The sequence below is a fragment of the Gymnoscopelus braueri genome (genome assembly GCF_963280865.1).
Source record: "Gymnoscopelus braueri genome assembly, chromosome: 11".
NCBI lineage: Eukaryota > Metazoa > Chordata > Actinopteri > Myctophiformes > Myctophidae > Gymnoscopelus > Gymnoscopelus braueri.
In genome coordinates this window covers 23,604,542-23,632,108 of record NC_137613.1, presented here as the reverse complement: position 1 = coordinate 23,632,108, position 27,567 = coordinate 23,604,542, and the positions used below count along the sequence as shown (strand labels likewise).

The 27,567-nt window shown below is 42.7% G+C and overlaps 1 protein-coding gene across 1 annotated transcript; it reads right to left on the bottom strand.

The window, feature by feature from the left end:
* Nucleotides 1-279: 279 nt before the first annotated feature.
* Nucleotides 280-27,526, bottom strand: LOC308094585 (phosphatidylinositol 4-kinase beta-like). The gene is made up of 14 exons (XM_080441334.1): nucleotides 27,291-27,526; nucleotides 18,032-18,498; nucleotides 16,735-17,348; nucleotides 15,864-16,370; nucleotides 10,760-10,987; nucleotides 9,926-10,180; nucleotides 8,418-8,527; nucleotides 8,218-8,322; nucleotides 7,906-8,029; nucleotides 7,667-7,780; nucleotides 5,942-6,093; nucleotides 5,555-5,687; nucleotides 5,343-5,463; nucleotides 280-4,824 (listed from the first exon to the last, which is right to left on the bottom strand). Exons 2-14 carry the CDS (start codon nucleotides 18,489-18,491, stop codon nucleotides 4,643-4,645), a joined length of 3,105 nt encoding a protein of 1,034 aa, XP_080297460.1. The 5' UTR covers nucleotides 18,492-18,498; nucleotides 27,291-27,526; the 3' UTR covers nucleotides 280-4,642.
* Between the last annotated feature and the right edge of the window lie 41 nt (nucleotides 27,527-27,567).

Sequence of the window (27,567 nt, the reverse complement as noted above, 5' to 3'; positions counted from 1 at the left end):
CATACTCTCTCGCCATGCCTTTCGGCCTGGCGGAGACAATAACAGTAAACATTTCATATAGTATTGCACAGGAACAACAAGACAGCCTCGGTATAGTTGAGTTGCAGCACCATCTGGTGGACACAGTGACATGACATAGACCACAGTCTAAGAGACAGACAGCTTTGTAGCCTGGCTCCATACCACTGCGTGGACTGCCGCTCTTCATTCTGATAATCAGACTATAGTCCCCAGCCATTGTTTGGGAAACACTGCTTAAGAACAGCCAATCACACTCAGTCTGTTTAAAAATAACTGTGTTTTATTGAAGGAGTTATTCATGCGCTGTTCTGAGGAGTCACACTACATGTTTCTGTTACTGGATCAACAATGTATTGTAGACCCACAAACAAAGACCTAAAGACCTGCTCCTCTCCTCTATTTAAAACAAGAACCTTCTCTTATCCAGTTCCCTGACAGTCATTGCATGTATGCTGAGTTTAGCTACCGAGACAATGGAACAACACAGCTTCAGAAAAACACAGCCATGTTTCAGTTTCACTGCGAGACAGACAGGCAGAAGCAGGATGAATGCACTTTAGAGTTTATTTCCGTCTGTAGGTTGAGGGTCAGGATGGAAGGACAAAGGCAATGAAACAAAATAAACAAAAGGCCACATCTCAATAGTATCTTCCTCTTAACGTCTCTCCTTGTGCATTGAACTACAGTCCATCAATAAGCTTAATTTATAGTCTGTCGTATAACAATAGCAGATCTACAAAAATAACATATCTACATATTCAAAACTACGAGTCGACGCGTTGTGAACTTGTAGAACTGCTATTTTCGCCACGTGACACAGTCGTACGACCACGTGTAAATCAGGCTTAGACTGTGAGCATGGGGAGGGAGAGACAGACACTTACAGTATTGAGACTCGTCAAAACAACTACAACTCTGACCTCTCCTGTTGCATTAATAAACAGTTTGTACCTGGTATTCAAGGCATCAGTTTGCACACATTAGCAGCTAGCCAAACTAACAACACAAACTAAAGCGTAAGCAACGACATGCTAGCCTACCTGCTAGCCTTTCAGCAAAGCAACAGAGTTACTGCAGCTTCTGTAATGAGCGCAGCGGTGTCAATATACATAGCATAAACTAACTAGATAGCTTGCTTGCTGACCAGTTAAACCTTTTGAACTAGACCGTAAAGCTTCAAAAGTAGCATAACTTGCTAGCTGAGAGCCAGTGTTGCCATATGTCTGCTTATTATAAGAGACTTTGGGCTTGTTTTTCTGTAAAGTCACTTGTATATATGTTGCAGGTTACGTTTTTGGTTGTTTTTTTTAAAGTGTTTTGGGCTTGTGCAGTTGCTTATTTGGGCTTCCAATTTAATTCTTTATTATGGTTGAAATCAATGGTTCTCAATAATTTTCATATGAAGGACCCCCAAATTAATATGCATCCGTGGACCACCATCTGAAAAGATTTTGTTCCAAGGATCCCCATACCAGATTTGTGTTGTTAGAATGTTTCAAAAAGATTCAAAATGTAGCGCTTTTTCTCCAAGATCTTTTTTGAAAACAGCAGATCTAAAAGCCCACAACGCGCCGCGACGCAACGTGTTGTGAGCTTGTAGATCGGCAATTTTTCTTGCAAAATCCGGCAACACTGCTGAGAGCAAAGCTGGTGCTAAACTGTAGCATAAACTAGCAAGCGAACACATTCTCCTTCAATAGTGGTTATTACAGAAACAAAAGTGTCAAGGCAACACAATAAAAACAGAACTGTACAGCTCTCAAACATGAGACAGTATTATTAATAATAGCACGTAGTATGTAAATATTTTACACAGGTAGTGTCTGAAAACAGCTCAATACTGAGTGGAAGTCTGTCCGCCAAAAAAGTCATTGGTTTAAATGGTTTGTTATGGTCATATAAAAACCTTATCATATCACAGATCTCCTTCCAATGGAGTGAAATAAACTTTCTGATGAATACAGAAATACTTTCATGCTGCCTCTCCTATGTAATCTGCCCAACTTTCTGACTGGCTTGGAGTTGGTCACAGGAATGCATCTGGGAGCCAATCAGAAAAGAGCGTTCGTTAAATATGTAAATTTAAGTTTCCACAAACATAAACATAAAGCACTGATTTAGTTAAGTTACACAAATAATGTACAATTATGAGTTTTCAGTCATCACAGGCAGCCATTTTAGATGGACTTGCGAGTCATGTTTACTATGACAACAGAATCATTGGACAGGACAGTTCTCATAGTATGTCTCTGTAGTGTTTAGTTATATCTTTCTGTACAGACATTAATTTTTTTCCCCCCTAAACATTTCAACCATAAACACAGTCCAAAATTATGTCTGTGCAGAATACAATGAAAGTGTAGATATATTAGCCATTGAGCTCCAGCTGTATTGTGTACAGCAGTGGCTCTAGAACCTTTTTTATGTCAAGGACCCGCAGATTCATATGTATTAGGTCCCGGACCGGCATTTGAAAAGGCTTTGTGCCAGCAACCGCCATAAGAGAAGATCTGTGTTCAAAACCTTTCCAAATTTCTCAAAATGTTGCACATTTCCAAATAGCGGAAGCGTACAAGAAGGCTTAAAGTGGTTAAACTGTTCCTGATTTTGCTGTGGACCCCCTGGAACCACACCTTGAGAACCACTGGTGTACAGTACAATGTGTGGAGATTGGAGAACAGCTCAGATGTTTGTTTTGTGTACCGTGGAGCAGCTCCATGTTCATCAGTGTACTGAAGTGATTCACAAAGTGGGGTCCAGGGACCCCTCAGGTTCCTTTAGGGGGTTCCAGATGGACCCTCGCAGGTCTGTAACAATGAAGAGTGTACAAATTGAACCAATTGTACCATTTGTACACTCTCAGAGTTATGGGGGTCCTCGAAATTAAAACCGTTTGAGAACTACTGGTCTTTTGGTTCACCTGATGTCCTGGCCACGCCTCTGTTGCTGGAATGTCAAACTTTGCTTGAAATGAAACGACAGCCATCGATTCTGAGGCTGAATCAAGAAATTAAGAAACAAAACAAAAACATGAAAAAAGTACATGAAAACATACATGAAGAGAAACGTTTTCACACATTTTAGTCTGTTAATTCTCCATCTCGTCATTATAGTAAGAAAGCAACATTTCTACTTTGAACCGCATAGTGACATCATGTCCTGTTTGACTAGCATTAGAATGGTCACTTAGAGCTCTGCTAGCGCTAGCTTAAAGCTAGCATCTAACTGACCAGCACAGCCCTGTAGTTTGAATAGAGAATGCTGCCAAAGAATGATAAATGCTACTGTTGACAAATAAGTGAAGTGAAACTCAAGAATACATGTATATTAACAGTAAAAGGTTACGGTGACGAGATGAAGTAAGTCTTCCAGTTCAGATCCACGTTTCAAAAACCGTCAAAACAGTTGAAAAGACACAGACTCAAAGTGTTCAGTTTCAATCCTTCCACTTTCTTTCTCTCTCACATCTTTTTTCTCTAAGGATTTCTCCCAGGTGTCTTTTTTTTTTTTAACGCTTCCTGTACACACAAAGCCAAATATTTACTTTTAATATTTAACATTAAAAGTAATAAAGCCCCAATAGATGAAGTCGTGCTTTCTGATGAAGAGATATTGTATTGTCACTTAAACAGTCCTCCTCTCGCCTGTTGTAAAGTCACGTGAAGTCTCTTCTCCTCCCCCTCTGTACACACCACCCGTTTAGATCTTAAACTCAGAATCCTCAGTCCGAAGAATACAAAGGAAAGGAGGTGAAAAGCAGAGGAGAGGAGGTGAATTCTCCTGCAAGGCATAAAAGTGATGAGTCGTCGGAGATGAGGTGAACAGGAAAAGTTACATGCAGCTCCAACGCTCCTGTGTGCTCCCATGATTCCATGCGGTTCCCAGTATTCCATGCATCGTAGAAGGCTGGGGGGGGGGGTTGTAAAGTAGAGTGCAGTAAAACCGTGTGTGTGTTTCTGTGTACGCGTGCATGTTTGTGTATAGGGGAGGGTACTGGAGGTGTACTTGGGGCAAAACATGCTGAGACAGAAGTCATGTGTGTGTGTTTAGACATCATATGATCATATGTCCATCTGGTACATGTCGACCAGACCCAATGAAAGAGAGAGTCACGCTACTCTTTGATCTCGCCGCGACTCGTTTCACATAGTTCATAGATTTGCGCATGCATTCATTGACTCCCGTTATGAGGATTCAATGTTTGGAAGTTGGAACTTTACTTTAGTGTTTGGAACTACTGATCGCCCCCTGATGTCAAGCGTTACTTCCGCGTTCCTCTCGTTCTTCTTGTTATTTCTGACCACACCGAAAACAAATCCCAAATCAATTGCATGTCGTTTTTGGCAATAAATGATTGAATATTCTTTCTTTATAACGGAAGTCTAAGGGAGTGTCATAACTCTCTCTGTCAATAGCTCTGTAGACTAGGTGTAGCAGTCCAGGTGTATAGGTGGAGGAGTTTGGGTGTAGTAGTTCAGGTGTAATCCAGGTGTGCAGGTGTGTTAGTACAGGTGTTGTAGTCCAGGTGCAACCCGGGTGTAGTGTACACCTGTCTGTAACACAGTGTCTGTAACAATATCCCACAGTTCTTCCATGGGGGGGGGTTTCCCACGGCCATGGCTCACATGATTCCGTTGGTGACGTACTGGAAGGAGTCGTAGAGCTTGGTGGTGATGGAGCGCATGGAGCCATCCACCAGCTGCTCCACCAGCATCTGCAACTGCTCCTCCGTCAGGCTCATGTGGAAACGCTCCTTCAGACCACGGATGGTGCTGCTGCCGTGGAAACACGGCAGGTGAGAACCTACAGTATAGGAGATACGAGAAGGAGAGAGTGAGCAGGACAGAATGAATGGTCAGACTAGGGCCAGAACTAATGTTAAAAAGCAATGTGTATCTGCAAAGGCGACAAAAATGTGGAATATCTGTGAAAATGATTTAAAAATGTGTAGCTCTATTTGTATTTTTGTGTCATATTTGTACATGGCTAATGGCTGAAATAAACTAGAAAACTAAACTAAGTGCCAACTCAGCCAACAAACATGGACCTTCAGTTAGGCCTGTCACAATTATTAGATAGCCGCCTGATCACAATTATTTGACATAATGGTCAGAATCGTTAATTAATCTGTGTAAATGTATCCGTAGAAAAAGTTCCAAAAATTGTGGAAGTAACAGATCTACAAGGCATTTTGAAACACTTTAAAAGTATAATAACGTATACGGCCATTTTTGATTATTGGCACCGGTCATTTCATTGTATATGGGGTGGTATATTTTTATTGGGTGAACTATGTGTAATCACACTGGTTAGAGGGTTACCTTGTTGCATGATGTCCACTATCTGCAGGACCTTGTCCATGTGCTTCCTGGCAGCGATCAGACCCTGCAGCATCAACATCTTATAGTACAGGAACATATCTCCATCACGACCACCCATCACCTAAGGCAACACACACACATACAGATCAACATCTAGTAGATGAACAGGCAGTGAGACAGATAGACAGAGGGAGAGAAAGACAGACACTCACGTCTACGAACTCGGAGGTGAGTTTGAAGGCAGACGTCTCAAAGCCAAGATTCCGAGGAGAACTGGACAGAATGAAGCCAAAGTCGATGTGGATGATGTGACCTTCAGAATCCAATAAGATGTTCCCATTATGTCTACAGAGGGAGAGTGACAGAAAGAGAGACAGAGAGAGATAGAAAGAGAGAGCGCCATCAGGCTACTGACCAGGGCTCTAAATTTTAAAAACCAAAAACCTCGATACTGCAATTTGTCAAAGCTTGTATAGAAAATAATTGCACACACTTTTTATTTTTACATCTGTCAACCTGTGATGTGACAATGAACTTGGAAGTTACTGTATGTAGCAGATCAGACAGACAGACAGACAGACAGTCAGACAGACAGGTACCTGTCTTTGACTTGCAGCAGGTAGCAGATCAGGCTGTAACCCGCACAGCTCTGGACAAAGTTCCTCTGAGCAGACAGGAAGTTCTCTGTGGTGAAACTGCCGTGTTCCTGCAGGAAGTAGTCCAACATGGACAGCTGACTCTGCTTACGAACCTGACAACACAGACAAACACACAGATAGACACACACACACACAAAGAGTATTTTTAACCACAAATAGCAGTTTCAGGGTTTCTACTACCTCTGGTATGTCAGACTCAGGGTTCAGAACTGGTTTCCAGTGTCTGAATGCTGATTTATGCTCTGTAGTACTACAGTGTCGCTTGCCGAAAAGAAACAATTCTTTATAGCAAATTCTACACTGTAATGGGATGGATAAATTCCATAACTGAAGTAAAATAATTGAGCATCACGGTAGTGCAGGCAGGCACGGAAGTCAAACCGGTCCCACCCTCACACACCCTCCAACCACATACGGTCAAATTCCTAATGGTTCAATCTACACAGCCTATTTAACCACTTAAACCCTATACTTAATTGACCGTGGTCCACCAGGGCTCTGTATATGACCCCTTCCTTTTATCACTCTACACACCAAATGTCTTTTCTGGAATTGCCGAGCTACAAGCTCACAACGCATCACAAATTTGGCCAAATGTTCTCTTAATGAAATGCTCAGAATAGGGATGCTAGGATCCATGTGGATAAACAGAGAAAACCTTTTTCCTCTGGGTCATAGATCTCAGATCCACAGTCAGATCTGACAGGCTTTCAGGCAGGTGTACTACACTACTGCACTGTTCACAACAAAAGTCAGGTGCAGAATAAACAAAAACACTATCAACCAAAACACTAGTTGCACGGTGGCACAACAACAACAAGCCCACGTTAACCTGCGCAGCAGCAGCAGTGTTACAAGGAAAAAACGATTTGCAGGTCCTGCATCATGTATACGTTAACTGCACAGTGGCAGTGTTAACTCATTCACTGCCACAATTATTGCTGGCCGCGTTTGCCCACTGCCAGAGATTTTTCATTAAAAAAAAAAGGTACTCAGGAGCCGAGATACAGAATTTTTAAGTTTTAAGTTAACAAGGAAGTGGATGGGAGTCTAGATCTTCGAAAAATCATATCTCCTTGGTCTTTGGGTCAAATTTGAAAAAAAAAAATTGAAGAAAACAAAAATTACGTTTTTTACGTCAGTGGCAGCATTGGTAAAAGGGAATTATTACGTTTATTACGTCAGTGGCAGTGAATGAGTTAAATAAAGCCATGCCTTACTAGGCACCAAAACGTAGCCTTGTGTTCCGGTGTATTTCTAATGAAAATGTCTCACATGTAGTACTGTTACTTTGCACACGTATTACAGCTAGATGTGTCAACCAGGCATGATCCGAGAAGTTTAGTTTGCTTATTTGGTAGACTGGGATCATTTCGCTTTACAGTTTATATAGCTATCCAGTCTAGAGCGGACACAGAAACGCTCTGTGTGCTGTGCGTGCAGGTATGTGTATGTGGAATTTACCACATACAGTAGGCGGGCTCTAAACCGGATAAGAGCACTTAACATTAAAAAGATGCGAGGTTAACAGCAACAATGAGTGTTCTGTGTCTACTCTCAGCCTCATCCACTCTTGGTCAAATCTTCGTCTTAGTTCCGTTTTAGTCACCCGCTGCAAACGGGGCCACATAGTTGAAGTGAACTGGTTTCCAGTGCGTGACTGACCTGGTGTAAAGACACAGCGTTCAGGACGGGCTCAATCATGCCACTGTCTGATGACATCACCAGGATCTTGTATGGTTTTATCCACAGAGGAACACGCTCCTGCTGCCAAATAGACTGGAGAGAGAGGGAGAGAGACAGTGTTTAGTATGAGACTATGTTGGGGAAATGAATACTGTAGTACCTGTTGGCTCAGTATACGTGATAAGGCAGTAGTAATAGTAACAGTAGTAGTGTAGTACCTGTAGTTGGCTCAGTACTTGATAAGCCAGTAGTTCTTGTCTCAGGTCGTCTCCACATTTAACAATAACGGAGAGGAGCCTCCAGTTTGGTAACGCACCATACGGAGATGCTTCTTTAATCCTCCTGATCACCCACACACACACACACACACAGAGAGAAAGAAAATTATGCACAAGTCGAAAATCAACATATTGTTCACATCCCTACAATGCACATTCACCAGATTAAAATTATATTCATCCATCCAGCTTTCTCTTTCGTCAATAGATGGTATAATATACAGTATTATAATAATATTATAATAATCCTACGTGACTTTCTCCTCCCAGGGTTCTTTGAGGGCGACGGCTGATGGATCCTCTGGGTCTCGTCTGAATGATGTTGGGGGGTGGGCCAGATTCTCAGACAGTCGACGCCTTCAACACATAACATCACAGTTGAGTCACTCAATGACAATGGTAGCGAACGTGTGTGTGTGTGTGTGTGTATGTGTGTGTGTGTGTGTACCTACCTGATATCACCCGCTGCTATGAAAACAGGTTCTTTACTCTCCAGACTGGTGATGCTGTCGACTGAAAACTGACTGATGTTGTCACTGCTGCTGGCCTGGCCCTCTGCCAACTACACACACACACACACACACACACACACACACACACACACACACACACACACACACACACACACACACACACACACACACACACACACACACACACACACACACACACACACACACACACACACACACACACACACACACACACACACAAGACAAAGACAGGAATAATACTTCACATCCTGCTCACCTTTAATAACAGTTTCCCAATATCCATGTTTTATGTTCGATAAACATTGTAGCAGACATGGTTAGGATGTTGGTTCCCATGGTTACTGAAAATTGTGTTTTCTTTGACATTTAAATTGATGTTGAACTTTGGTAGAACCGTGTGTTCCTCAAGTTGTTGTATATGTTGTACCTGTGAAATCATGCACAGAGAAATGCTGGCCAGCTGAAAACGGACACCTTTACATAACAGCGTATTAAATTACGCTATTAAATGATCAACCACATAAACCACACGCCCTTAACTCAACTTTTTGCACAGGTTTCAGAGTTTTTCGTTTTACAATCCGAGATTATACAGAGACTATTTTAATTAATAAGTAATACATTTCTAATTGCCCAGTCCCGGAAAATATTGTCTATATATAGCTGGTCCATGGTGCAAAAAAGGTTGGGGACCCCTGTTTTGGAGGAACCTCTGTCAAGGGTGATAATGAATACAGCCATTTTACTTGGACACTCGTAACCAGCTCAGTAGCCTGTCTTTCACAAATTAATGACTATAGAGCATCGCAGTTCCCGCCCCTTACGGGTTCCACCGCAAAATACTCAAAGCATTTTTCCCATTGACATTTCCAAAAATATTTATATCAATTAATTTAAGCCTAGAATCAAGCCATCCAGTGTCCTGGTGAATCATGACCATAAAACGTTTGATTCTGTGATTATTATTTTTTGAAAACGGCAAAACAAAGGGTATTTATTAAATATAGTATATCATATAATTAAATATAAAATAACAAAAATCACAGAAAATGTGAACGTTTTATGGTCATGATTCACCAGGACCCTGGATGGCTTGATTCTAGGCTTAAATTAATTGATATAAATATTTTTGGAAATGTCAATGGGAAAAATGCATTGAGTTTTTCCTTCCGGCACCAGGAAAAACCAGGAAGTGGGCGGGAACTGCGATGCTCTATTGCCTAGGGCAGGGCCTATCAATATAAACTAGTGTGATAACATAGTACATGTTATTGGCTTCATTTTTGGGGTAGCACTACCACCAGCCGCCACTGGTTTTCATTGTTTGTATACTGGATGCCAGTGCAATTATATTTTTTTTGTTAAATTAATGGACAATAGAGTTTTCTTTATCTTTACGTTTATGACTTTAATCAAATGTTGCACTAGCAGTCGTGCTAACAGTGGTCCAGACAGACAGGACTCACCTCCACCTGCAGCTGTCCGATGTCATCGGTGGCCCAGGCGTCGTCGTCGTTGTCGTAGTTCGGCACGGTGGAGAAACTCCCGGCTCTCTGCTCCGCCGTGATGCCGCTGCCGGCGCTGCCGTGGCTGCCGTTACAGTCCAGGTTCTCTGCGGAGCGGGCGGTCCGGATCAGTCTGGTCTCGGGGATGCGGGTCGGAACCGGGGAGGTCTCGAAGCTCTCGCACTCCAGAACCTCCACGTAGATGATGTAAGGAGCCTGGAGGGGAAAACAGCACATTAAGATTAGAATGTGCTATAACACATCACATTAGACTACGTTAGATTATGTTGGATCACGTCAGAATATCGTCGCTGCCGGGCAGAAACCTCTTATCTCCATATTTATGGTTTACATTTTTTTCGTAAATGAATGCCCAACTTGATCATACTACAGCGTCAAAAGTAACAGATATACAAGCTCGAAAGTTTTACGTTTTAAGCTTGTATATCTGCTACTTTTTCTATTTTTGAATTTGAATCCTGAAAAGTAACAGTTTGGGACATACGAGGTTTCCACCCGACAGCGACGATATATTATGTTAGATTACATTATGTTAGACTGCATTAAAATAAAGTTAGATTAGATTAAATTTGATTATATAGTTAGATTACATTAGATTATATTAGATAATGTTCATTTATATTAGATAATACTATGTTAGATTACATTACAATCAGAATCATCTTTACATTGTGTAGTATGTGCTGTATGCGTTAACCTAATTTCTAGCGTTAAGTACTACAGCCTGTGTGTGTACATATGCATTGCATAAGTGTATACTGTACATGTGTTTACCTTGTCTTTAGAGTTGAGTACTACAGCCTGTGTGTGTGGAACTCGGACCACATGGTGGTGGAAAGCAGCGGTGGGCAGCCAGACTCGAGCAGGGAGTTTGTGGTTCAGTAAGGACAGCTCTGAGATCAGTCTTGAAGTCTTCTGCTCTTTAGTGGGCAGGACGGCCAAGCGCTTCCCGATCCCCATCAACGACTTGATGAACTCTCTCTGAGGACGCAAGCGCTCCGGCTGGAAGAGAGAGAAAAGAGAGAGTTTTGTTTATAATTAGCAGTATTTCACAGCATATTGAAGGTGAGTTGCTAACTGAAAGAGTCTGGCTAACTGCAGTACTCAGTTAGGCCACCGGAGAACAGTATTGCAGTATCTGCAGAGTTCTACTTTGGAAAACATCTAGGCAGTCAGCCAAGGCTTGCTCTCTCACATTAAATGCCCACCCACGCATGCACACGCCACACGCACACACACCATGTGTACTAACATGTAGTTCTATTAGCGACTGAGTGCACTTTATGCTCTCACTCAACTATAGAATAGACAGAGTAAAGCAGCTTTGGGCGAGTCCACTCACTGAACCTTTTCATGGGTCCAGCTACAGTATTTCTGTGTGCAACCCTGACGATAGTCTACTCATTGGTGCCACTTGATTTGGGTTTGGGCAACCGTGTATATACTTGATTTGATATGCGAGCTGTGACAACACAGCCTTGGACTGTATCAGCTGTGTGAGAGAGGCTGCATGTACAATAATGCATTAGAGTCTGTTAACCCTGTCAATGAATTAATTGATGCGGAAATGTACAGTAGGCCTATTGTGACCAAAGCCTATGTGATCAGCACGTGGTAGAGATTACGTTAGATGAGACACTTTTGTTTTTGAATCCTAAATGGGCCGGTCAAGGCTTTAAATGCTGGGCCCGGATTGTTGTCCCGGCCAGTCGAGCCCTGACCTAACATGCACTCTTCTGTCATGTGACTTGCTCTACCACAGATGTTTTGAGGTAAAAGACAAAAAACAAACGACTTTCAGGGCCAGAAATGCAGTTTGTTGTAGTTGAACCCAACTCTTGGGTTTTCTTTTCATTTAGAGTAGCCAAATTTTTTTTAATGCCAATTAATCCTCCCCATGCATTTCTGTGTGGGGACTGAATACACTCCTGTTGTATCCTATAGAGCAGGGGTTCCCAAAGTTGGGGTCGCGACCCCACTTGGGGTCACGGGAGACTGACGGTGGGGTCACTAAATTGTTTTGAGTCATAAAAAAAATATTTAAAAAAATATAAAAAAAACAGAATGGATGAAATACAACCTAAATTGATTAAAAATAGTACATTTGACCATTTTAATACATTTCAAATGCGCACTGAACGTGCAAGTTTATGTGCATAAATTACCTCCAGGTTTAGGTGGGGTCGCGAATGTCAATGGGCGACTTATTTTGGGGTCGCGGGCTGAAAAGTTTGGGAGCCCATGCTATAGAGCGTGCCAAAAATCCTGGAGGGGGCGTCAACAAGTGTCATTTGGTAGCGGCGGACATCTTTGGGGGGTATAAACAGGTTGACTTAACATTGCCCCCCACAAGTATGTCTGCAGCTACTATGCCACGGCCCCCGTGGTGACGAGACGTTGGCACGCACTATTGGCTCACCTGCCTAGTGCCTACATTGTAGTTTGTGAGTCGTCGCCGTCAGGCAAAGACCTCTTATCTCCATATTTGACATTTTTTTATAAATTTTTCTTAAATTAATGTCTTGTTTCTGAAGTGTAGTTGCTTATTTGGGCTTGCTTTCAAGATTATTTTTGAAAATAGCTGATTTAATAGGGCTCAAGTGGTGAAACTGGTCGCTTCTTTTGGGCTTGTTTTTTCATAGACCTCGTCGCTTGTTTCTCTCACAGAATCTGGCAACACTGATCCTGCTGCGTGGAATATTTTGACAACATTAAAATGAATGCTCATTTACTATTTGCAAGTAACTAGTAATTTTTATAGGCTAATATACACTTTATATGGCTAATATGCCTATGCTGCCTTCATTAGAAGGCTTAAATATTGTTTGCGGCTCCAGACATATTTTGTATGATTTGTTTTGGTCCAAAATGGCTCTTTAAACATCTAGGGTTGCCGACCCCTGACCTACTTGATCATACTGCAGTGTCACACAAAAATATCAAAAATAGCAGATCTACAAGCTCAAAACACGTCGCATCGTGGCACATTCTGAGCTTGTATATCTGCTATTTTTATTCTGAAAAGTAACAGTTTTGGACATGTGAGGTTGCCGTCCGACAGCAACGAAATATAGGCTCCACGCTAGTAGAGAACTGTTTACAAGATAACCAGTTCACTAGTTTGTAAATGAAGGCTCCAGGTCTGTAGCGAACTGTTTACAACAGAAGTATACAGTTAACCCAAGTATACAGTTAACCCAACTCATAGCGCGGCATGAAATGACGCACTGTGAGCTTGTATATCTGCTATTTCTTTAAAACCAACGCTAAAATCTAAAATGACACAGATGCTTTCCCGGTTTTAACGTGTTAAACATTCAGCTCAACTCAAGGGTTATTTCCATCATACAGTTTTGTAAACAGCTTATGTGTAATTTTGTTTCCTCATTTCCTCATGTCTGAGCATTCTGCACAGTCACATTGTCTGAACCAGCTGTCGTCCACATGAAACCCGAGTCACATGGTTTACCGGAGGGGATTAAAAGGCAGAAAACCTGCTTAAATACATGTTTACCTAACTTACATTCTAACACACATACGATGTGCATATTATAGTTGCTGTCGGGTGTGTCCAAAACTTTTAACTTTTCAGGAAATGGAAAAAAGAACCAGTGTTCCAATGGATCCAATGTAGTAGTTATTATTTAGTCACACACTCTTGTCAATACTTTTCAATATTTATTAAAAATTAATTGCTACTTTTGTGTGACACTGACTGTAGTATGACAAATTAGGGAATTATTTAAGTTGAAATACGGAGAAGATACAAGGTTTCTTAACGACAGCAACGATATCGTATTGTATTGTATTGTATTGTGACTCAGACAATCAGATCTCATGTTTAGGTCTCGGCTCTTTCTGGGTCATCCAGTCTCATGTTTCATTCTTTGAGACACACATGCAGGTATTTCGGGGCGTGGCCGAATCCGCCATTACTTTTTCGGGTGAAATAACACATTGAAATTGCAGCGTACACGTTGCTACATTGTATGGGTTTATTTCGTCATAGCGCAACATATGGTGAAGTATAGTAGTGCAGGTCATTGCAACAACCACCGATCTTGTGAAAAACTGAAAACGGGACTGCCAAATTATTCTAAACGTTCCGCGATTCTGCCAATAATCATATTCTTTGACACACATGCAAGTTTTTGCTGAGCCAAAGAAAGGCATCACGTGAAGTTGATTCCCTTCCCCTATTCGCTCATACTAGGACATGACGTACAGTATGTGTGGGTAGAAGAATATTCCAGTCAGAGAACAGTCAACCTCCCAGTAAGATACATCCCACCAAAAACCTCATTGTTTATCAAGCATGGATCCCTGGAACAACCATACACACAGGAAAATCCACAGTTAATTCAACTCTGGGAGAGTACAAATGTAACCAAATGGACACGTAATGGTCCAGAGTTACAAATGGATTAATTAAAGGTGTTTTGTGAAAAAAAAGGTTAAAGCTATACATTGTGATGGTAATCATTGCTATAATAGTGTTTGCTCAGTAACAGGGGTCTATCCATCTCTCCAGCGCTTTAATAAACAGAAAATACATTTTCAGGTGGGTTGCCAATTACAGCCAATCAGGAAGATAACTCATTTATCAGCTTCAATTTTGTTCCTATTACAATTTTCTCTGCTCATTTGTTAGTGTCATCTCTTCAAATGTCAGTTCTCTTTCCTGATAGGATAAAATTGGTATCCTGACCTGAAAATGCATTTTCTGTTTACTACTGTAGAGACGAGGAGACCCCTGTTACCGAACAAACACTCTATATCGATGATTACTATCAGAATATAGAGCTACATTTATTTTATTTTACTGTTTTATTATGTTCTGTACTTAGTTTCAAATAGATTTTTGTCATATTTTGAAAGCACAACCAGTTTAGCAGCAGCGCACGATCTGCAATGGTGTGGATTGACAGCAGACTGGTTTCAACTGGGTTCCAGTTTAGACCTGTCACTGGTACGTGATCCATGACCTGCTTCCTGTTCTGTGAGCAACAACATCGTAACTTCCTGGTAACCATGACTTCCTGAAAGAACACATTTACTTCCTGTTCATAACACTAAATGCACAAGCAAATGCACGCGCACGCACGCACGCACACACACAGAGGCACGCACGCAAATAAAAACATATCTCTGGATCTCCACTGATAAGTTTCCATATTGTTCACAATGTCACATATTAGAGACTTTGGCCTATGACCCAGATCCTGTTGCATATCTGTGAACAGATAGGCCCCGTTTAACACAGCAAAGTACTAACTAACCAACACACTTTCTGGGTGTAATAAATGCAATGTTTTAAACTGGAGCCCAATGGCGTGCGAAACCCTCTAGACGCGGTCTAGAGGAAACTGGACCCGAGCTGGTGCTGTACTTGGACCGCTTTTTCCGTCTACACCAAGGGGCCAGGGCCCTATGTTTACCTTACCCCTTATGCCTAAAACCTTTTAGGCCAAAAAAAAAGTCATCTACAAGCTTGAAGATTGGCTATGTTATTTGGGGCTTAGATGTGCGTGTTCTTCCTAATTTGTTTTAACCCATTAATTTTTTTTATTTGAGCTAAAAAGCATTATATTACACTTTGGCTATTCAAAAATAGCAGATATACAAGCTCATAGCGCGGCACCAAGTGCCGCGCTACGAGCTTGTAGATCTGCTATTTTTGAAAAATCGAGAAAATGTGTGCAAATCTTTGAATATGTATATTTTCAAAGCGAAAATGTTTTACTCGAATCTTTGCTTCTGGGGGTCCCTGGAACAACATAGCAACATACGTTAAAAAAAAAAAAAAAACTCTTAGGATTTAGAAGACATTTTGTAGAATCGGAACCTCAGGCCTTAATGGGTTTAAGTATATTCATACCTCCTCGTGACCTTGGTTCTCCACCATGGGGTGACTCCCCGACCTCAGCAGTCCGCCGCCCAGACCAGAGCCTCCTCCCGCGGCCGCGTCCGACTTGGACCTCTGATGGGTTCTCCTCCTGGTGGGAGAGGAAAAGCCCTCCTCTCCTGGCGGCGGCGGCGAGGCGGAGGAGGCGGAGGGAGGTGCACACGCCTCCACCTGGCTGCTGTTGTGTCTCCTGTGTCGGTGATGGTGGTGGTGATGGTGGTGATGGGAGCGAGTCATGGATGACGGCGAGCGGGTCATGGGACCCTCGGCTCCAGAACCGGACGCGGTTCTGGTATCCGCGGGAGCAGCGGGGCTGGCGGCGCTGGTGTTCTTGGGCTTGAACTCGTCCGACAGGATGAGTTTGCGGAGTTTGGTCCCTCTGGAGTGCCTCTGCGTGGAGATGTGCATGTCTGAAGAGTACGCCCCCAGCAGCCAGGCGGTCTGCATGGAGAACGCGATGCTCCCTCTACAACGATGGATCTGAGGAGAGGAGGAGGAGGAGGAGGAGAGGAGAAAGAGGAGAGGAGGCAAAGCAATAGATTATTAAATAACGTTTATTACTACAGTTTACAATGACATGATGGCTTCCACATGCAGAGAGAAAGAGGACACAGGAAAAAGAAGAGGAGAGAAACAGCATGAAAGGAGCCCCCCACACTAGCACTCCGTTTCCTAAACAATTAGCACAACATTTTGATGTTATTGTTCTAAATCTATGTTCTGCGTGTGTGCTAGCGTTGGCGTTGCAAGCCAAGAGAAAAACATGCTGGCCTCTACAGAATCAAAATGACTTTTATCCATGAACTGTACTCCATGAGTGATAGGTATTAGAGTAGAGTCTCACCAGATAAGGTCTGATGGCGTCTCCGACCTCAGCGTCCATGTGAACGTACATGCTGAGCAGCTGAGGCAGGTGAAAGTCCACCTGCTCGTCGGTGAAGCTGAAGAGCCGGTTGCCGATGTAGGCCTGCACCCCCGGCTCCTTGGACTTGTACAGGTAGGAGATGGCCATGGAGACGTCGAACAGCTTGGACTCAAACAGCCGGAGGAGCCACGACTGCTTGGCCGAGTACGAGCAGCAGTCCGACGAAGGCGTGGGGCTGGGATTGGCCGGAGGTTTTACTTCTTCTCCTCCTCCTGCTGCTTGGTCCTCTCCTTCCTCTTGCTCCTCTTCCTCTTTGATGGAGCCGGTATCAGACATTTCTGGGAACACTGAAACATTGCAGTGCTGGGGACTGGAACTCTCTGGGAAATCAACGCTCTGCTGCTGCTGCTGCTGCTGTTCTTGTTCTTCTTCTTGTTGTTGTTGTGGTTGTTCTTGATGTTCTTGTTCTTGTTGTTCTTGTTGTTGTTGTTGTTGTTGTTCTTGTTGTGCTTCTACTGCCTCTCCGTTCTGCAGTTTGACCTTGAGAAGTACTTCCTGGCAGGCCTGCAGAGCCACTTCCGGGTCAATCACAGCTAGGAGCAGAACAAGGCGGGAGTCAGATATTGAATGCATGTTCAACACTATTTTTGTACAAAGTATAACACAGAATTTTCATAATCGACTAAATTGATTTGTGTGATTAGCCATTTAACCCTATTCGAATTGTATCATTATTTCATTAATTGCCCAGCCATTACATCACACCACCATACTTCTCCAAAGTTAGTGACTCCCACAGTCACAATACTAGAGGGAGCGACAACGATCTGGTACCACCCACTTATAGAACAAACATGGGAAAATTCTCATTCTACTACTCTGCCATCAAAGTGTGGAATGCCCTGACACCATGCCTTAAAAAATGTGGATCACTGGCTTCTTTCAAAACAGACCTGAAAAACCATCTATCAGGAGACCACAAGGGAAGGTAAACGCAATTTTTCCCATAGAAAGGTGGTGTCAGTCTCTACCGACATTTTCCTTTTTCTCCTTTGCACATATAATGTTTTGTATTTGTTGATGACATGTATGTTTGTGTTATTTTCTTTCCATGTTGATGAATTGAATACATACTGTAGGACTACAATGGAAACAAGTCCCCTGGACTTTTTTATGCCATCCTTTTAGCCTAAATGTCTGACTGTACCTCGTGCCGTTTAAATTTCTGTATAACAAAGTATTCAATCAATCGAACCATCCAATCACGTCGTCTCACCTTGGTCAATCACTAAGTCCGTCTCCGTGGGGACCTCCTGGGAGGAGACCACAGGACCTTCTTCCTCTATTTCTCCTGCTCCTCCTCCAAGAGCAGTAGAGGAGGTCTCGCTGCTGCTGCTGCTGCCCACGCTCCCACTGCTCCCAATGCTCCCAGTGGGACTGGAGCTGCGGGGGCTGGCGGAGGGGGAGGAGACGCAGGTGGAACCCCGCACCTCCTCTTCCTCTTCGGACTGAGGGAGAGGCAGGGGGAGAGGGAGGGGCGGGCGATGGTGGTGGTGATGGTGGTGGTGGTGATGGTGGTGGTGGCGGTACGAGGAAGAAGAGGAGGAGGACGAGGAGGCACTGGAAGGCGAGGACGGGCAGGAGAAGGTGGACGGGGGCGAGGAGGAGACGGGAGGGGGAGGCGGGGGAGGAGGAGACACGGAGGAGAGGTGGAGGGAGAGAGAGACCTCCGCCATGATGGACCTGGAGAGAGGGAGAGAGAGAGAGAGACAGAATCTATTATCATCTTGTTGCTCTCAGGCAGAAAGCTTGTATCTCAATATTTTGTTTTATTTTTCATAAATTAATGCCCTTCTTTGTCATTCTACAGTGTCACACAAAGATAGCAAAAATAAACCTAACTACAACTCACAACACGTCGCGATCCGATGCTATTTTTGCTATTTAAAAAGAACTTTTGACATAAGAGTTTTCCAGGCGACAGCAACTATCTGTAGAACAGAATATATTTCCGTGTTCATGTTATATGAATGACTGACATGTACGGTAACTGTTCTACAATATGATTATGAACTTCAGGCAGTCTCACTAGATATGCATTTATATTTTAACTGAATATATTTTCCTCTCTACTGCCCGGAGCTGTGTGTGTGTGTGTGTGTGTGTGTGTGTGTGTGTGTGTGTGTGTGTGTGTGTGTGTGTGTGTGTGTGTGTGTGTGTGTGGTGTAGCTGCTGCTATTAAGTGGTCAGTATTCACACACACAACCATACACAGATGCAGGTGCGCGAGAAACAAACCATGCATACATCTGTTACATAATCCTGCAGCTGTGTTCTCAAGACATACAATACACACACACACACACACACACACTGGCCTGGCCATGATCCCCGACAAATCATGTACAGTGTCAGTGAGTACTTGTGGGGCTTTTGTGTGAGTGTGTGCGTGCTTTTGCGTGCGTGTGTGCATACGTCATTAGTAAAATAATGACGTAAATAGTACAGTAAGAGTACAAAGCAGTCAACTGAGGCATCAACTGAGGCATTCAAAATATTACTGTTCATTAAATATCATCATGTGACAGGCGATGTGGTATCGGATCAGCATAGACTGGCATACTCGCCGATACCAGCATTTTGGGCAGTATCGACTATCGATACTGGTATCGGTATCGGAACAACTCTAATGACAATTAACTAAATATACAAAGAAATGATGAATGACTGACATGGTCGTTTATTTTGTACATGCTTTGTTGGATGTTTTCTCAGGTTGCCATCGCAAAACAGAAGTAACTCAGTAGAATTACCCGAGTACAATAAAGGGTTGTGTAGTACTAGTAGTAGTACACTCGAGAAAAAGAAGTGTGTCATGAAAACATGACAACTCACTCTCATACACAGTACGGCCTGGACTTTAGCTGATCAGTGTGTCTGTGTCTGTGTCTGTGTCTGTGTGTGCGTGTGTGTAGGTCAGGTGATGTACTTTAACACAGTGATAAGTGTTGTCAATCAATGTGGGACTTCACTCCATTGATAAACACACACACACCTCCAGCTGTTTCTAAGATTACTGTTGTGATAGGACTAGGACTTTATTACATATGTATGTATATCTAGCCTTTATTAATATGTAATACCTAACTTTTATTAACCTATGCTGCAGCATATGTAACTTGCACCTTATATTATCAGCTGAAAAGATTTTGTACCAGGAGCCCCCATAAGAGAACAGTTGTGTAGGAAAAAAAATAAAAAATTATAAAGTTCTTCAAAATGTCTCAGTTTTTCAAGATTTAAAGAAAATATTTTAAAAAAATATCCGATTTTCAAATAGCCTTAGTATAAAATATAGGGTAAAAGTGGTTAAACTCATTTTGACGCTGTAACACTAATTTCGTTGGGGACCCCCTTGAACCCTTCAAGTCCTTGAGGGGACCCCACCTTGAGAACAACTGACTTAAAGGAACTTAAAGGACCACAGCCACCATGGATGAAAGCCGACCACCAAAACCCCCCAAAAAATGGAGTTGATCTGGATGTACAAGGACCAAAAGGCACAGAACGGTGACCTTCACCGGTTCACACAACAGCTGCTTAACGATGAGGAGAGACTAGCAGCGCTTTCAGCCAACTCTCTCCCCTCGCTGCCGGGGAATCCCACAGTGACTGCACTGTAAAATCCCCAGTGTTGATAGAACTCTTGACAGAGGACAAATGGAACCAAACGGGTTCCAATTTGTGCTGGGTTCATTTTGGTTTCATTTGTGCTCTCTCAACTGTGCTCTCTCAACTGTTCAAACACTGACCATTGATACTGTGCAGTAAGACTTATGTTTTGTTCGCGGGGGAAGTTCCTCATTTAAGAGTTTGTCTATTTACGCTGCAGTTCAAGTGTTAGTCAAACATTTTGTGAACTTTTGTGAATAAATGAAGCCCAATACATGCTCCTTCACGACGTCCGAACTTGTCTTGGGAGAGGGAGGTGATATAACTACAAATTGACGTCCTTCCGAACTTCTGATTGGAGGTCTCAGAACTTCCTCAGAACTCGTGCACCCCCATACAGTATGTCTCCCGACTCTTCGAACAATAGTTCACAAAGCCTGTCCGAAGAGCGACGTCGGGAGGAGCATGTATTGGCCTTAAGTGTACAGTACGGTATGTCATACAAATTAACAAGCAACACATGGTGAGAGATTCTCTCTATCTATTGAGATATTTTCACAGTATATTTGAACTATACATTATTTCCCCCGTATAAATTGTGACATGACACATTTATTTGGGGGTGTGGTCCAGTGTTGAAACAGAGAAAGTAGGAAAGATGAGAGAGACAGTGTAGGAGAGCCAGACAGTAAGACAGCAGAGAGGGAGACAGTGTAGGAGAGACAGACAGGTAGGACACCTGAGAGGGAGACAGTGTACAGTAGAAGAGACAGACAGTAGTAAAGCTGAGAGAGAGACAGTGTAGGAGACAGGCAGTAGGACAGCTGAGAGATAAAGACAGTGTAGGAGAGACAGACAGACAGACAGTAGGACAGCAGAGAGGGAGACAGAGTAGGATAGACAGACAGACAGTAGGACAGCTGAGAGTGTAGGCAAGACAGACAACTAAAGCTGAGAGGGAGCCATTGTAGGAGAGAGAGAGACAGTAGGACACCTGAGAGAGAGACAGTGTACAGTAGGAGAGACAGACAGTAGGACAGCAGAGACAGAGACAGTGATATTTAGCTGTGGTGTCAGGTGGACATGGCTGAGCAGACAGAAACATGAACTCTGTAGGACAGAGGGACAGACAGCCCAGAGGACAGAGTGACACAGTGACGTCGTCATGTGTGTAACCGCGGTAACATGACAATGATTCTGAAACTTTCCATGATCATGGGAGCCATGTTTGTTCATAAAATGTTTCAGTTTGATTGACAGAGGGGATTCAAAAACTGATTTTAAATACATTTCAAAGATATATTTGAAAATAATAATAATAATTAATTGGTCATAAAATATATCTGAACAATATTGAGGGGCCTTGGGGGAAAGAAATAAGTTAAAATAAAGCTGCGTGGTGTGGTCCATTTAGGTCGATTATAGAAAATCACAAAAAAAACATGCCTCTCAATTATTCCTTTTATCAAAAAACAAGTTATCAATAGAACAATCGCTAAGATCGCATTCATTGATCACCCAGTTACACACGCAGGCCTGCTCCACAGGCGCACCCCGCTGTTTTGACCCATACAGTGTTTGCGCCAGTATGGCGCGTCTCTGCGTGACGGCACCCTGTGTCCTCGTCAATGATGTGTTTTGGTAACAAACATCTAGTCAGAATTGAACCCAGGGCCTTCTTGATGTGAAGCGACAACGCGGAGCCGCTCAACCACCGTACACTACCCATTAAGACCTGAGGCGATTCTTTAAAAAAAATCTAAATCCTAACAGTTTTTTGAAAAAAAATCAAAAAGAAAAAATCAAGATTTTTCAAAAATAGCAATTATACAAGCTCGTAGCGCGGCACTCGCTACGAGCTTGTATATCTGCTATTTTTGAATAGCCAAAGACATCTAAAGTTACACAGATGCGTTCCAGGTATCAATGGGTTAAGACGTCTGTCTGTCTGCATACTGTTGGGCTGCACAAGGGGTGTTTTCCTGAAGAAAACACAAAGAGTGAGTGTGAGTGTGAGTGTGAGTGTGTGAGTGAGTGAGTGAGTGAGTGAGTGAGTGAGTGAGTGAGTGAGTGAGTGAGTGAGTGTGTGTGTGTGTGTGTGTGTGTGTGTGTGTGTAGGAGTGAAACGCTGACAGTCGCCCACGCCTAAAGATCCAGAAACCTCACATCTGGAAACCATCTCTCTCTCTCTCTCTCTCTCTCTCTCACACACACACACACACACACACACACACACACACACACACACACACACACACACACACACACACACACAGCAGGGTCTTCAGGGTCTGTAGTGTGACTCCATGACTTCACACACAGCTGTGTGTGATTACATTCACACACATTACATGTGACTGTCTGTCCTGTGATAGACCTGTCTGTCTGTCTGTCATCAGACCTGCATGTCTGTCTGTCGTTTCTATCCTGTGTTAGGCCTGTCTGTCTGTCTGTCTGTGGGCATTTGCATGTTTTATGTCTATATCACACATGAACATACATACTGTATAACTATACTGCATCTTCTATTTGTTAATCACTGTTCCAGAGTCAAGGCTTCACTGAGTCACATTTAAAGCCTGATTAATACTCTGTAGTACGAGGGTGTTGCTTGCCAAAAAGCATAGGTCTGCACCCTTGCACTACAGGGTATAAATTAAGCTTTACAAACCAAACGGTCCTGAATATATGAGACAATCAATCTGCTCACAGTTCGCATCTGTTGACCAAAGAAGTTCACACAGAGTTCATCTGAAAAGGTCTATAGATTTATATTGTCGTCTTTGGGTGGAAACCAAAACTGTTACTTTTTAGGAAATAGAAAATAAAGAACCTCTGTTCCAATGGATCCAATGTAGTTATTATTTAGTCACAAGTCCTTCTTAATACTTTTCATTGGTTAAATATTTATAAAACCCACACACCCACTTTCACTTTCAAAATCTTTAAAAACGAGCAAAAACAGCAGATCTACGAGCACACAACACAGTATAGAACAACACACAAAGATATGCGCTGTGAGCATGTACTGTAGATCTGCTGTTTTCGCTACTTTTGTGCAACACTCGTGGAGGTACAAGGTTTCTGCCCGAAAGCAACGATATTCAACATGTTTTCTCTAGAATTCAACAATGCTCTCCTGTTTTATATACATTTACTTAAACAGATACAAATAAATAGATTTTCAAAAAATGACACACACACACACACACACACACACACACACACACACACACACACACAAGGGTAAGAATGCATTCTACTATGTAGCAGCCACAGCGCAGTGGAATGTGCTACCAAAGCCCTACACTCCCCATTAAAGAGTACAGCTGACCTAAAATCATCATGACTCCACCGAAACTCCCCGGCTGGCCTGCCCCCAGGGTAGAGAACCACTCATTCCTTCAGTGAGCTCTACTATGTCTCTTGTGAGTAGCATCCTCCCACCTCCTTCCTTTTTTATTATCATGAATTGTTTTAAACTTTATATTTTGACACCTGAGGTACCGAGACTAGGGGGGGATGTTTTACGATTATTACATATCGGGACAGAATTCGGACGGCGCTGAGTCGGCTGAAGGTGACTTCGCAACGCTCGTCACGGCGACTCGCTCGCCTAAGACAGATAGAAACATTATTATTGTTATTATTTTAATAAAGATTTGATGTTTTTCAGAAAACTTAGGCCAGGAGTTTTTAGAATAGGCCTTAGGTCTAAATGGGTTTTTAAAAAATTGCCAATAAAACATTCAAACACACACACACACACACACACACACACACTGTCTTCAACATCAAGACTGAAGATAACTAGCCTCTCCCTCCGCCTAGTGATACTTCTGGTGACATCTAAATTCAGTGATGGACGCTATCAACAAACCTACGCCCGCTTCGTTGAAAACCAATCCCGATACTGCCCCCTTAAGAAGGGCCGCCCGAATGTCTTTGAATGGGTTCTGTGATGCTGTGAATTTTTACATACATCTTTTTAACACCTCTGAATTGATTCCACCCAGTTTTTGCCCATTCATTGAGCTTAGATGTCACACATTTACATATCAGTCGGCAGAGATCTCTGATCGTCTGCCTAGTGCCTACACGAGACTAGAAGGTAAGTACTTAAGAAGTAGCGTGTGTGTGTGAGAGAGAGAGAGTGAGAGAATGTACTTGCATTACTTTTTCCCCCTTTTTTTTCAATTCAAAGGAGCTTTATTTGGCATGAGAAAACAAACTGGGGGAAGTATGTAGTTGTCCACACAGGTATAGTAGAATTTCAGAAATAGACATTGTGAGGAGGACCATTTTTATTTTTTAAAAATGATTTAGGCTTGATTCATACTTGGCCGTGGGATGCTGTCGCACACTCAACACAGCCGATCAACAGGTTCACTATGTGTCGCGCTGAAACGCATTGTGAGCTTGTAGATCGGCTATTTTGGGTGTGCATGAGACTGGCACGCGATTCAAGTTTAAACTTAAGACTTGAGGGTTACAGTTAGGAATGGCAAAAAGTGGGAAAAATGTCTTCACAAATACAAAAGCGTGTGTGTGTGTGTGTGTGTGTGTGTGTGTGTGTGTGTGTGTGTGTGTGTGTGTGTGTGTGTGTGTGTGTGACGTCAACAGTAGCACTCCTCACAGCTCTCTCTTTTTAATTAGCTGGTTTGTGTGAATGACACTGACAGTCACACCCGTGACACACAACACACACACAATCTACCTCACTCACACTGATAGCATCACACACACACACACACACACAGTAAAGTGAGTACGATAGGTGATAGGCTAGTTTCCATTGGAAAGACAAGGCTGTTTGTTCTACTGTTGCTGAGAAACCCCTGTCTGTCTGTCTGTCTGTCTGTCTGATTTTTCCTATACTGTCTGTCTGTTTCATTGTATACATTGTACACTGTAAGACCAGTATACAATGGAACAGACAGACAGACGCTGTTGTCTTACGTAACCGTTGACATAAAGACACGTTGTTCAACTTGACAGGTTCTTCAACACACAAACACACACACACACACACAAAGGTGTGACGTATAGGCTGTGACGTGTGGTGGAGAGCTACCTTACTAATGTTCAAAGTGCCAACTGCTCACTATGTTACAAGTTCAAGTGACAACATGTCAGTCTGACATCATTATTTCACTTTCCTACAACCACATTAAAGATGCTGTTCAAAGTCTTTTTAAAAAGAGAAACATAAATATGTAATAGACAACTGTTTTAGTGTATGACACTATCACAAGATTCAGCAACATGACTTTATCTAAAGAAAGTCAAACTAATTCATCATCATAAATGCAAGTGTGTTGGACAGTACAGCATTTTTTTTTGTATCTGTACTTTACTTGAGTATTTGTATTTTTGGATACTTTCACTAGCCAGACTACACTTTCACTCCATTACACTTCAAAGGCAAATATTGTACTTGTGACCCCACACTACATCTCTAGGAAGGGAATGGGTGCATCATAAATTAACCACTTAAGCCACATTTCAAGTACTCCATTACTTTAACTCAAGCACTACATTACTTTCACTCAAGTACACATTTTCAGCAACTTGTTGTAGTTGAGTAATATTTGACCAGGACTATCTATCTATTGAGTAATTTGTCCAACCCTGCACATGAGAGTGAGGTTGTAAATGTTGCGCAATAATCGAAGGACTGATTTTAATGATGATGATGACGACGACTACGATGAAGAACTTTTACCACACAAACATTCCTCACAGAGGGGTCACTATCGGTCAAGTTCAACACACATCTACCTCCACCAACATCAACACAATCATCATCATCATCATATGATAAACTAACTATGGGTTGAAGGCATTCAGTTATAATAAGAATTACATTCTACAACATTGAAAACCCTCTTCATCAAAACAAACCCACGTCAGCGACGCTAAACAAAACCTTCATGCATTTGTACTCCGTCGTAGGACGGGCCAGTGTTGCCAGGTTTTTTTGCGAGAGAAACAAGCAACCAGGTCCAAGAAAACAAGCCCAAAGGAAGAGACTAAAAAAGGCCACATGCGCACTTTAACCCGATATGCATCGGCTATTTCAAAACAGCCGATCTGACATTTTCAAAAAATCTTGAAATAAAAGTTGAAAATGTTGAATATTTTTTTAAACATATTCAACAAAACAAATACATCTGGTATGCGGCTGCGGGGCTCCCCTGCCCTGGGCTGGCACAAATCATTTTCAGATGCGGGGGTCTGTGGACAAATACATATTCATCTGGGGGTCCTTGACGTGTAAATGTTAGAGAACCACTGGTTTAAACAACGATAAGGAAACAAGCCCAAATAAGCAACAACTACACTTTAGAAACAAACAAGCCCCAAACACCGCATCCACCAAATATTTACAAGCAACTTTACAGGCAAAACAAGCCCAAAGTCCCTTATGATAAGCGGACATGGCAACACTGCTAGACAGCTAGAGATTCTAGCCTGAAAGAACACGTCTAGCCCTCTAGATGTGTTCTTTTCGGCAAGCGACACCGCCTTATTAGGACGTCGGACGGGGAATAATATAAATACAAAAAACAGGAACCATCCTGTTAAATCAAACGATCGTGTTTGTGTTGTTGTAAAGATGTAAAGGAAATAAACACACAATCAAAACTAAACCAAACCAAGCAAAGCATCACGTAACACAAACAAACACACACCGTCCGCTCCCCCTCAGATACTGTTACAATGTTACGATTGTTCATCATTCATATGCACACACACACACACACACACACACACACACACACACACACACACACACACACACACACACACACACACACACACACACACACACACACACACACACACACACACACACACACCTTTTATGAGGGGATTTGGACGTCGATGTTCAGGGTTTCTCTTGGTCCATTTGGTGGGGTCTATAAGTCCATATAAATCGGGACCAACAACAAACAGGGGCCTCTGGTCCAGGTCTCTCTATTCCAGCAGAGCAGTCCAGACTCCAGGCCCTCAGTGGTCCGGTGGATCTGGATCTATTAGTGGATCTCTTCTTGGATCTGGTGCTTCTGCTAGAAAAATGCAGCAACACACCCGGGAGGACTCCGCCCCTCTAGAAGGGAGGGGACGTGACGCAAG

Coding starts and splice junctions, on each gene's coding strand:
- LOC308094585 (XM_080441334.1), bottom strand. CDS start 18,491: ATGGCGGAGGTCTCTCTCTCCCTCCACCTCTCCTCCGTGTCTCCTCCT. Junction 10,988..15,863: donor AGAACCAAGGTCACGAGGAG/GTATGAATATAC, acceptor TCTCTCTTCCAG/CCGGAGCGCTTGCGTCCTCA. Junction 8,323..8,417: donor ATAGCAGCGGGTGATATCAG/GTAGGTACACAC, acceptor TATGTGTTGAAG/GCGTCGACTGTCTGAGAATC.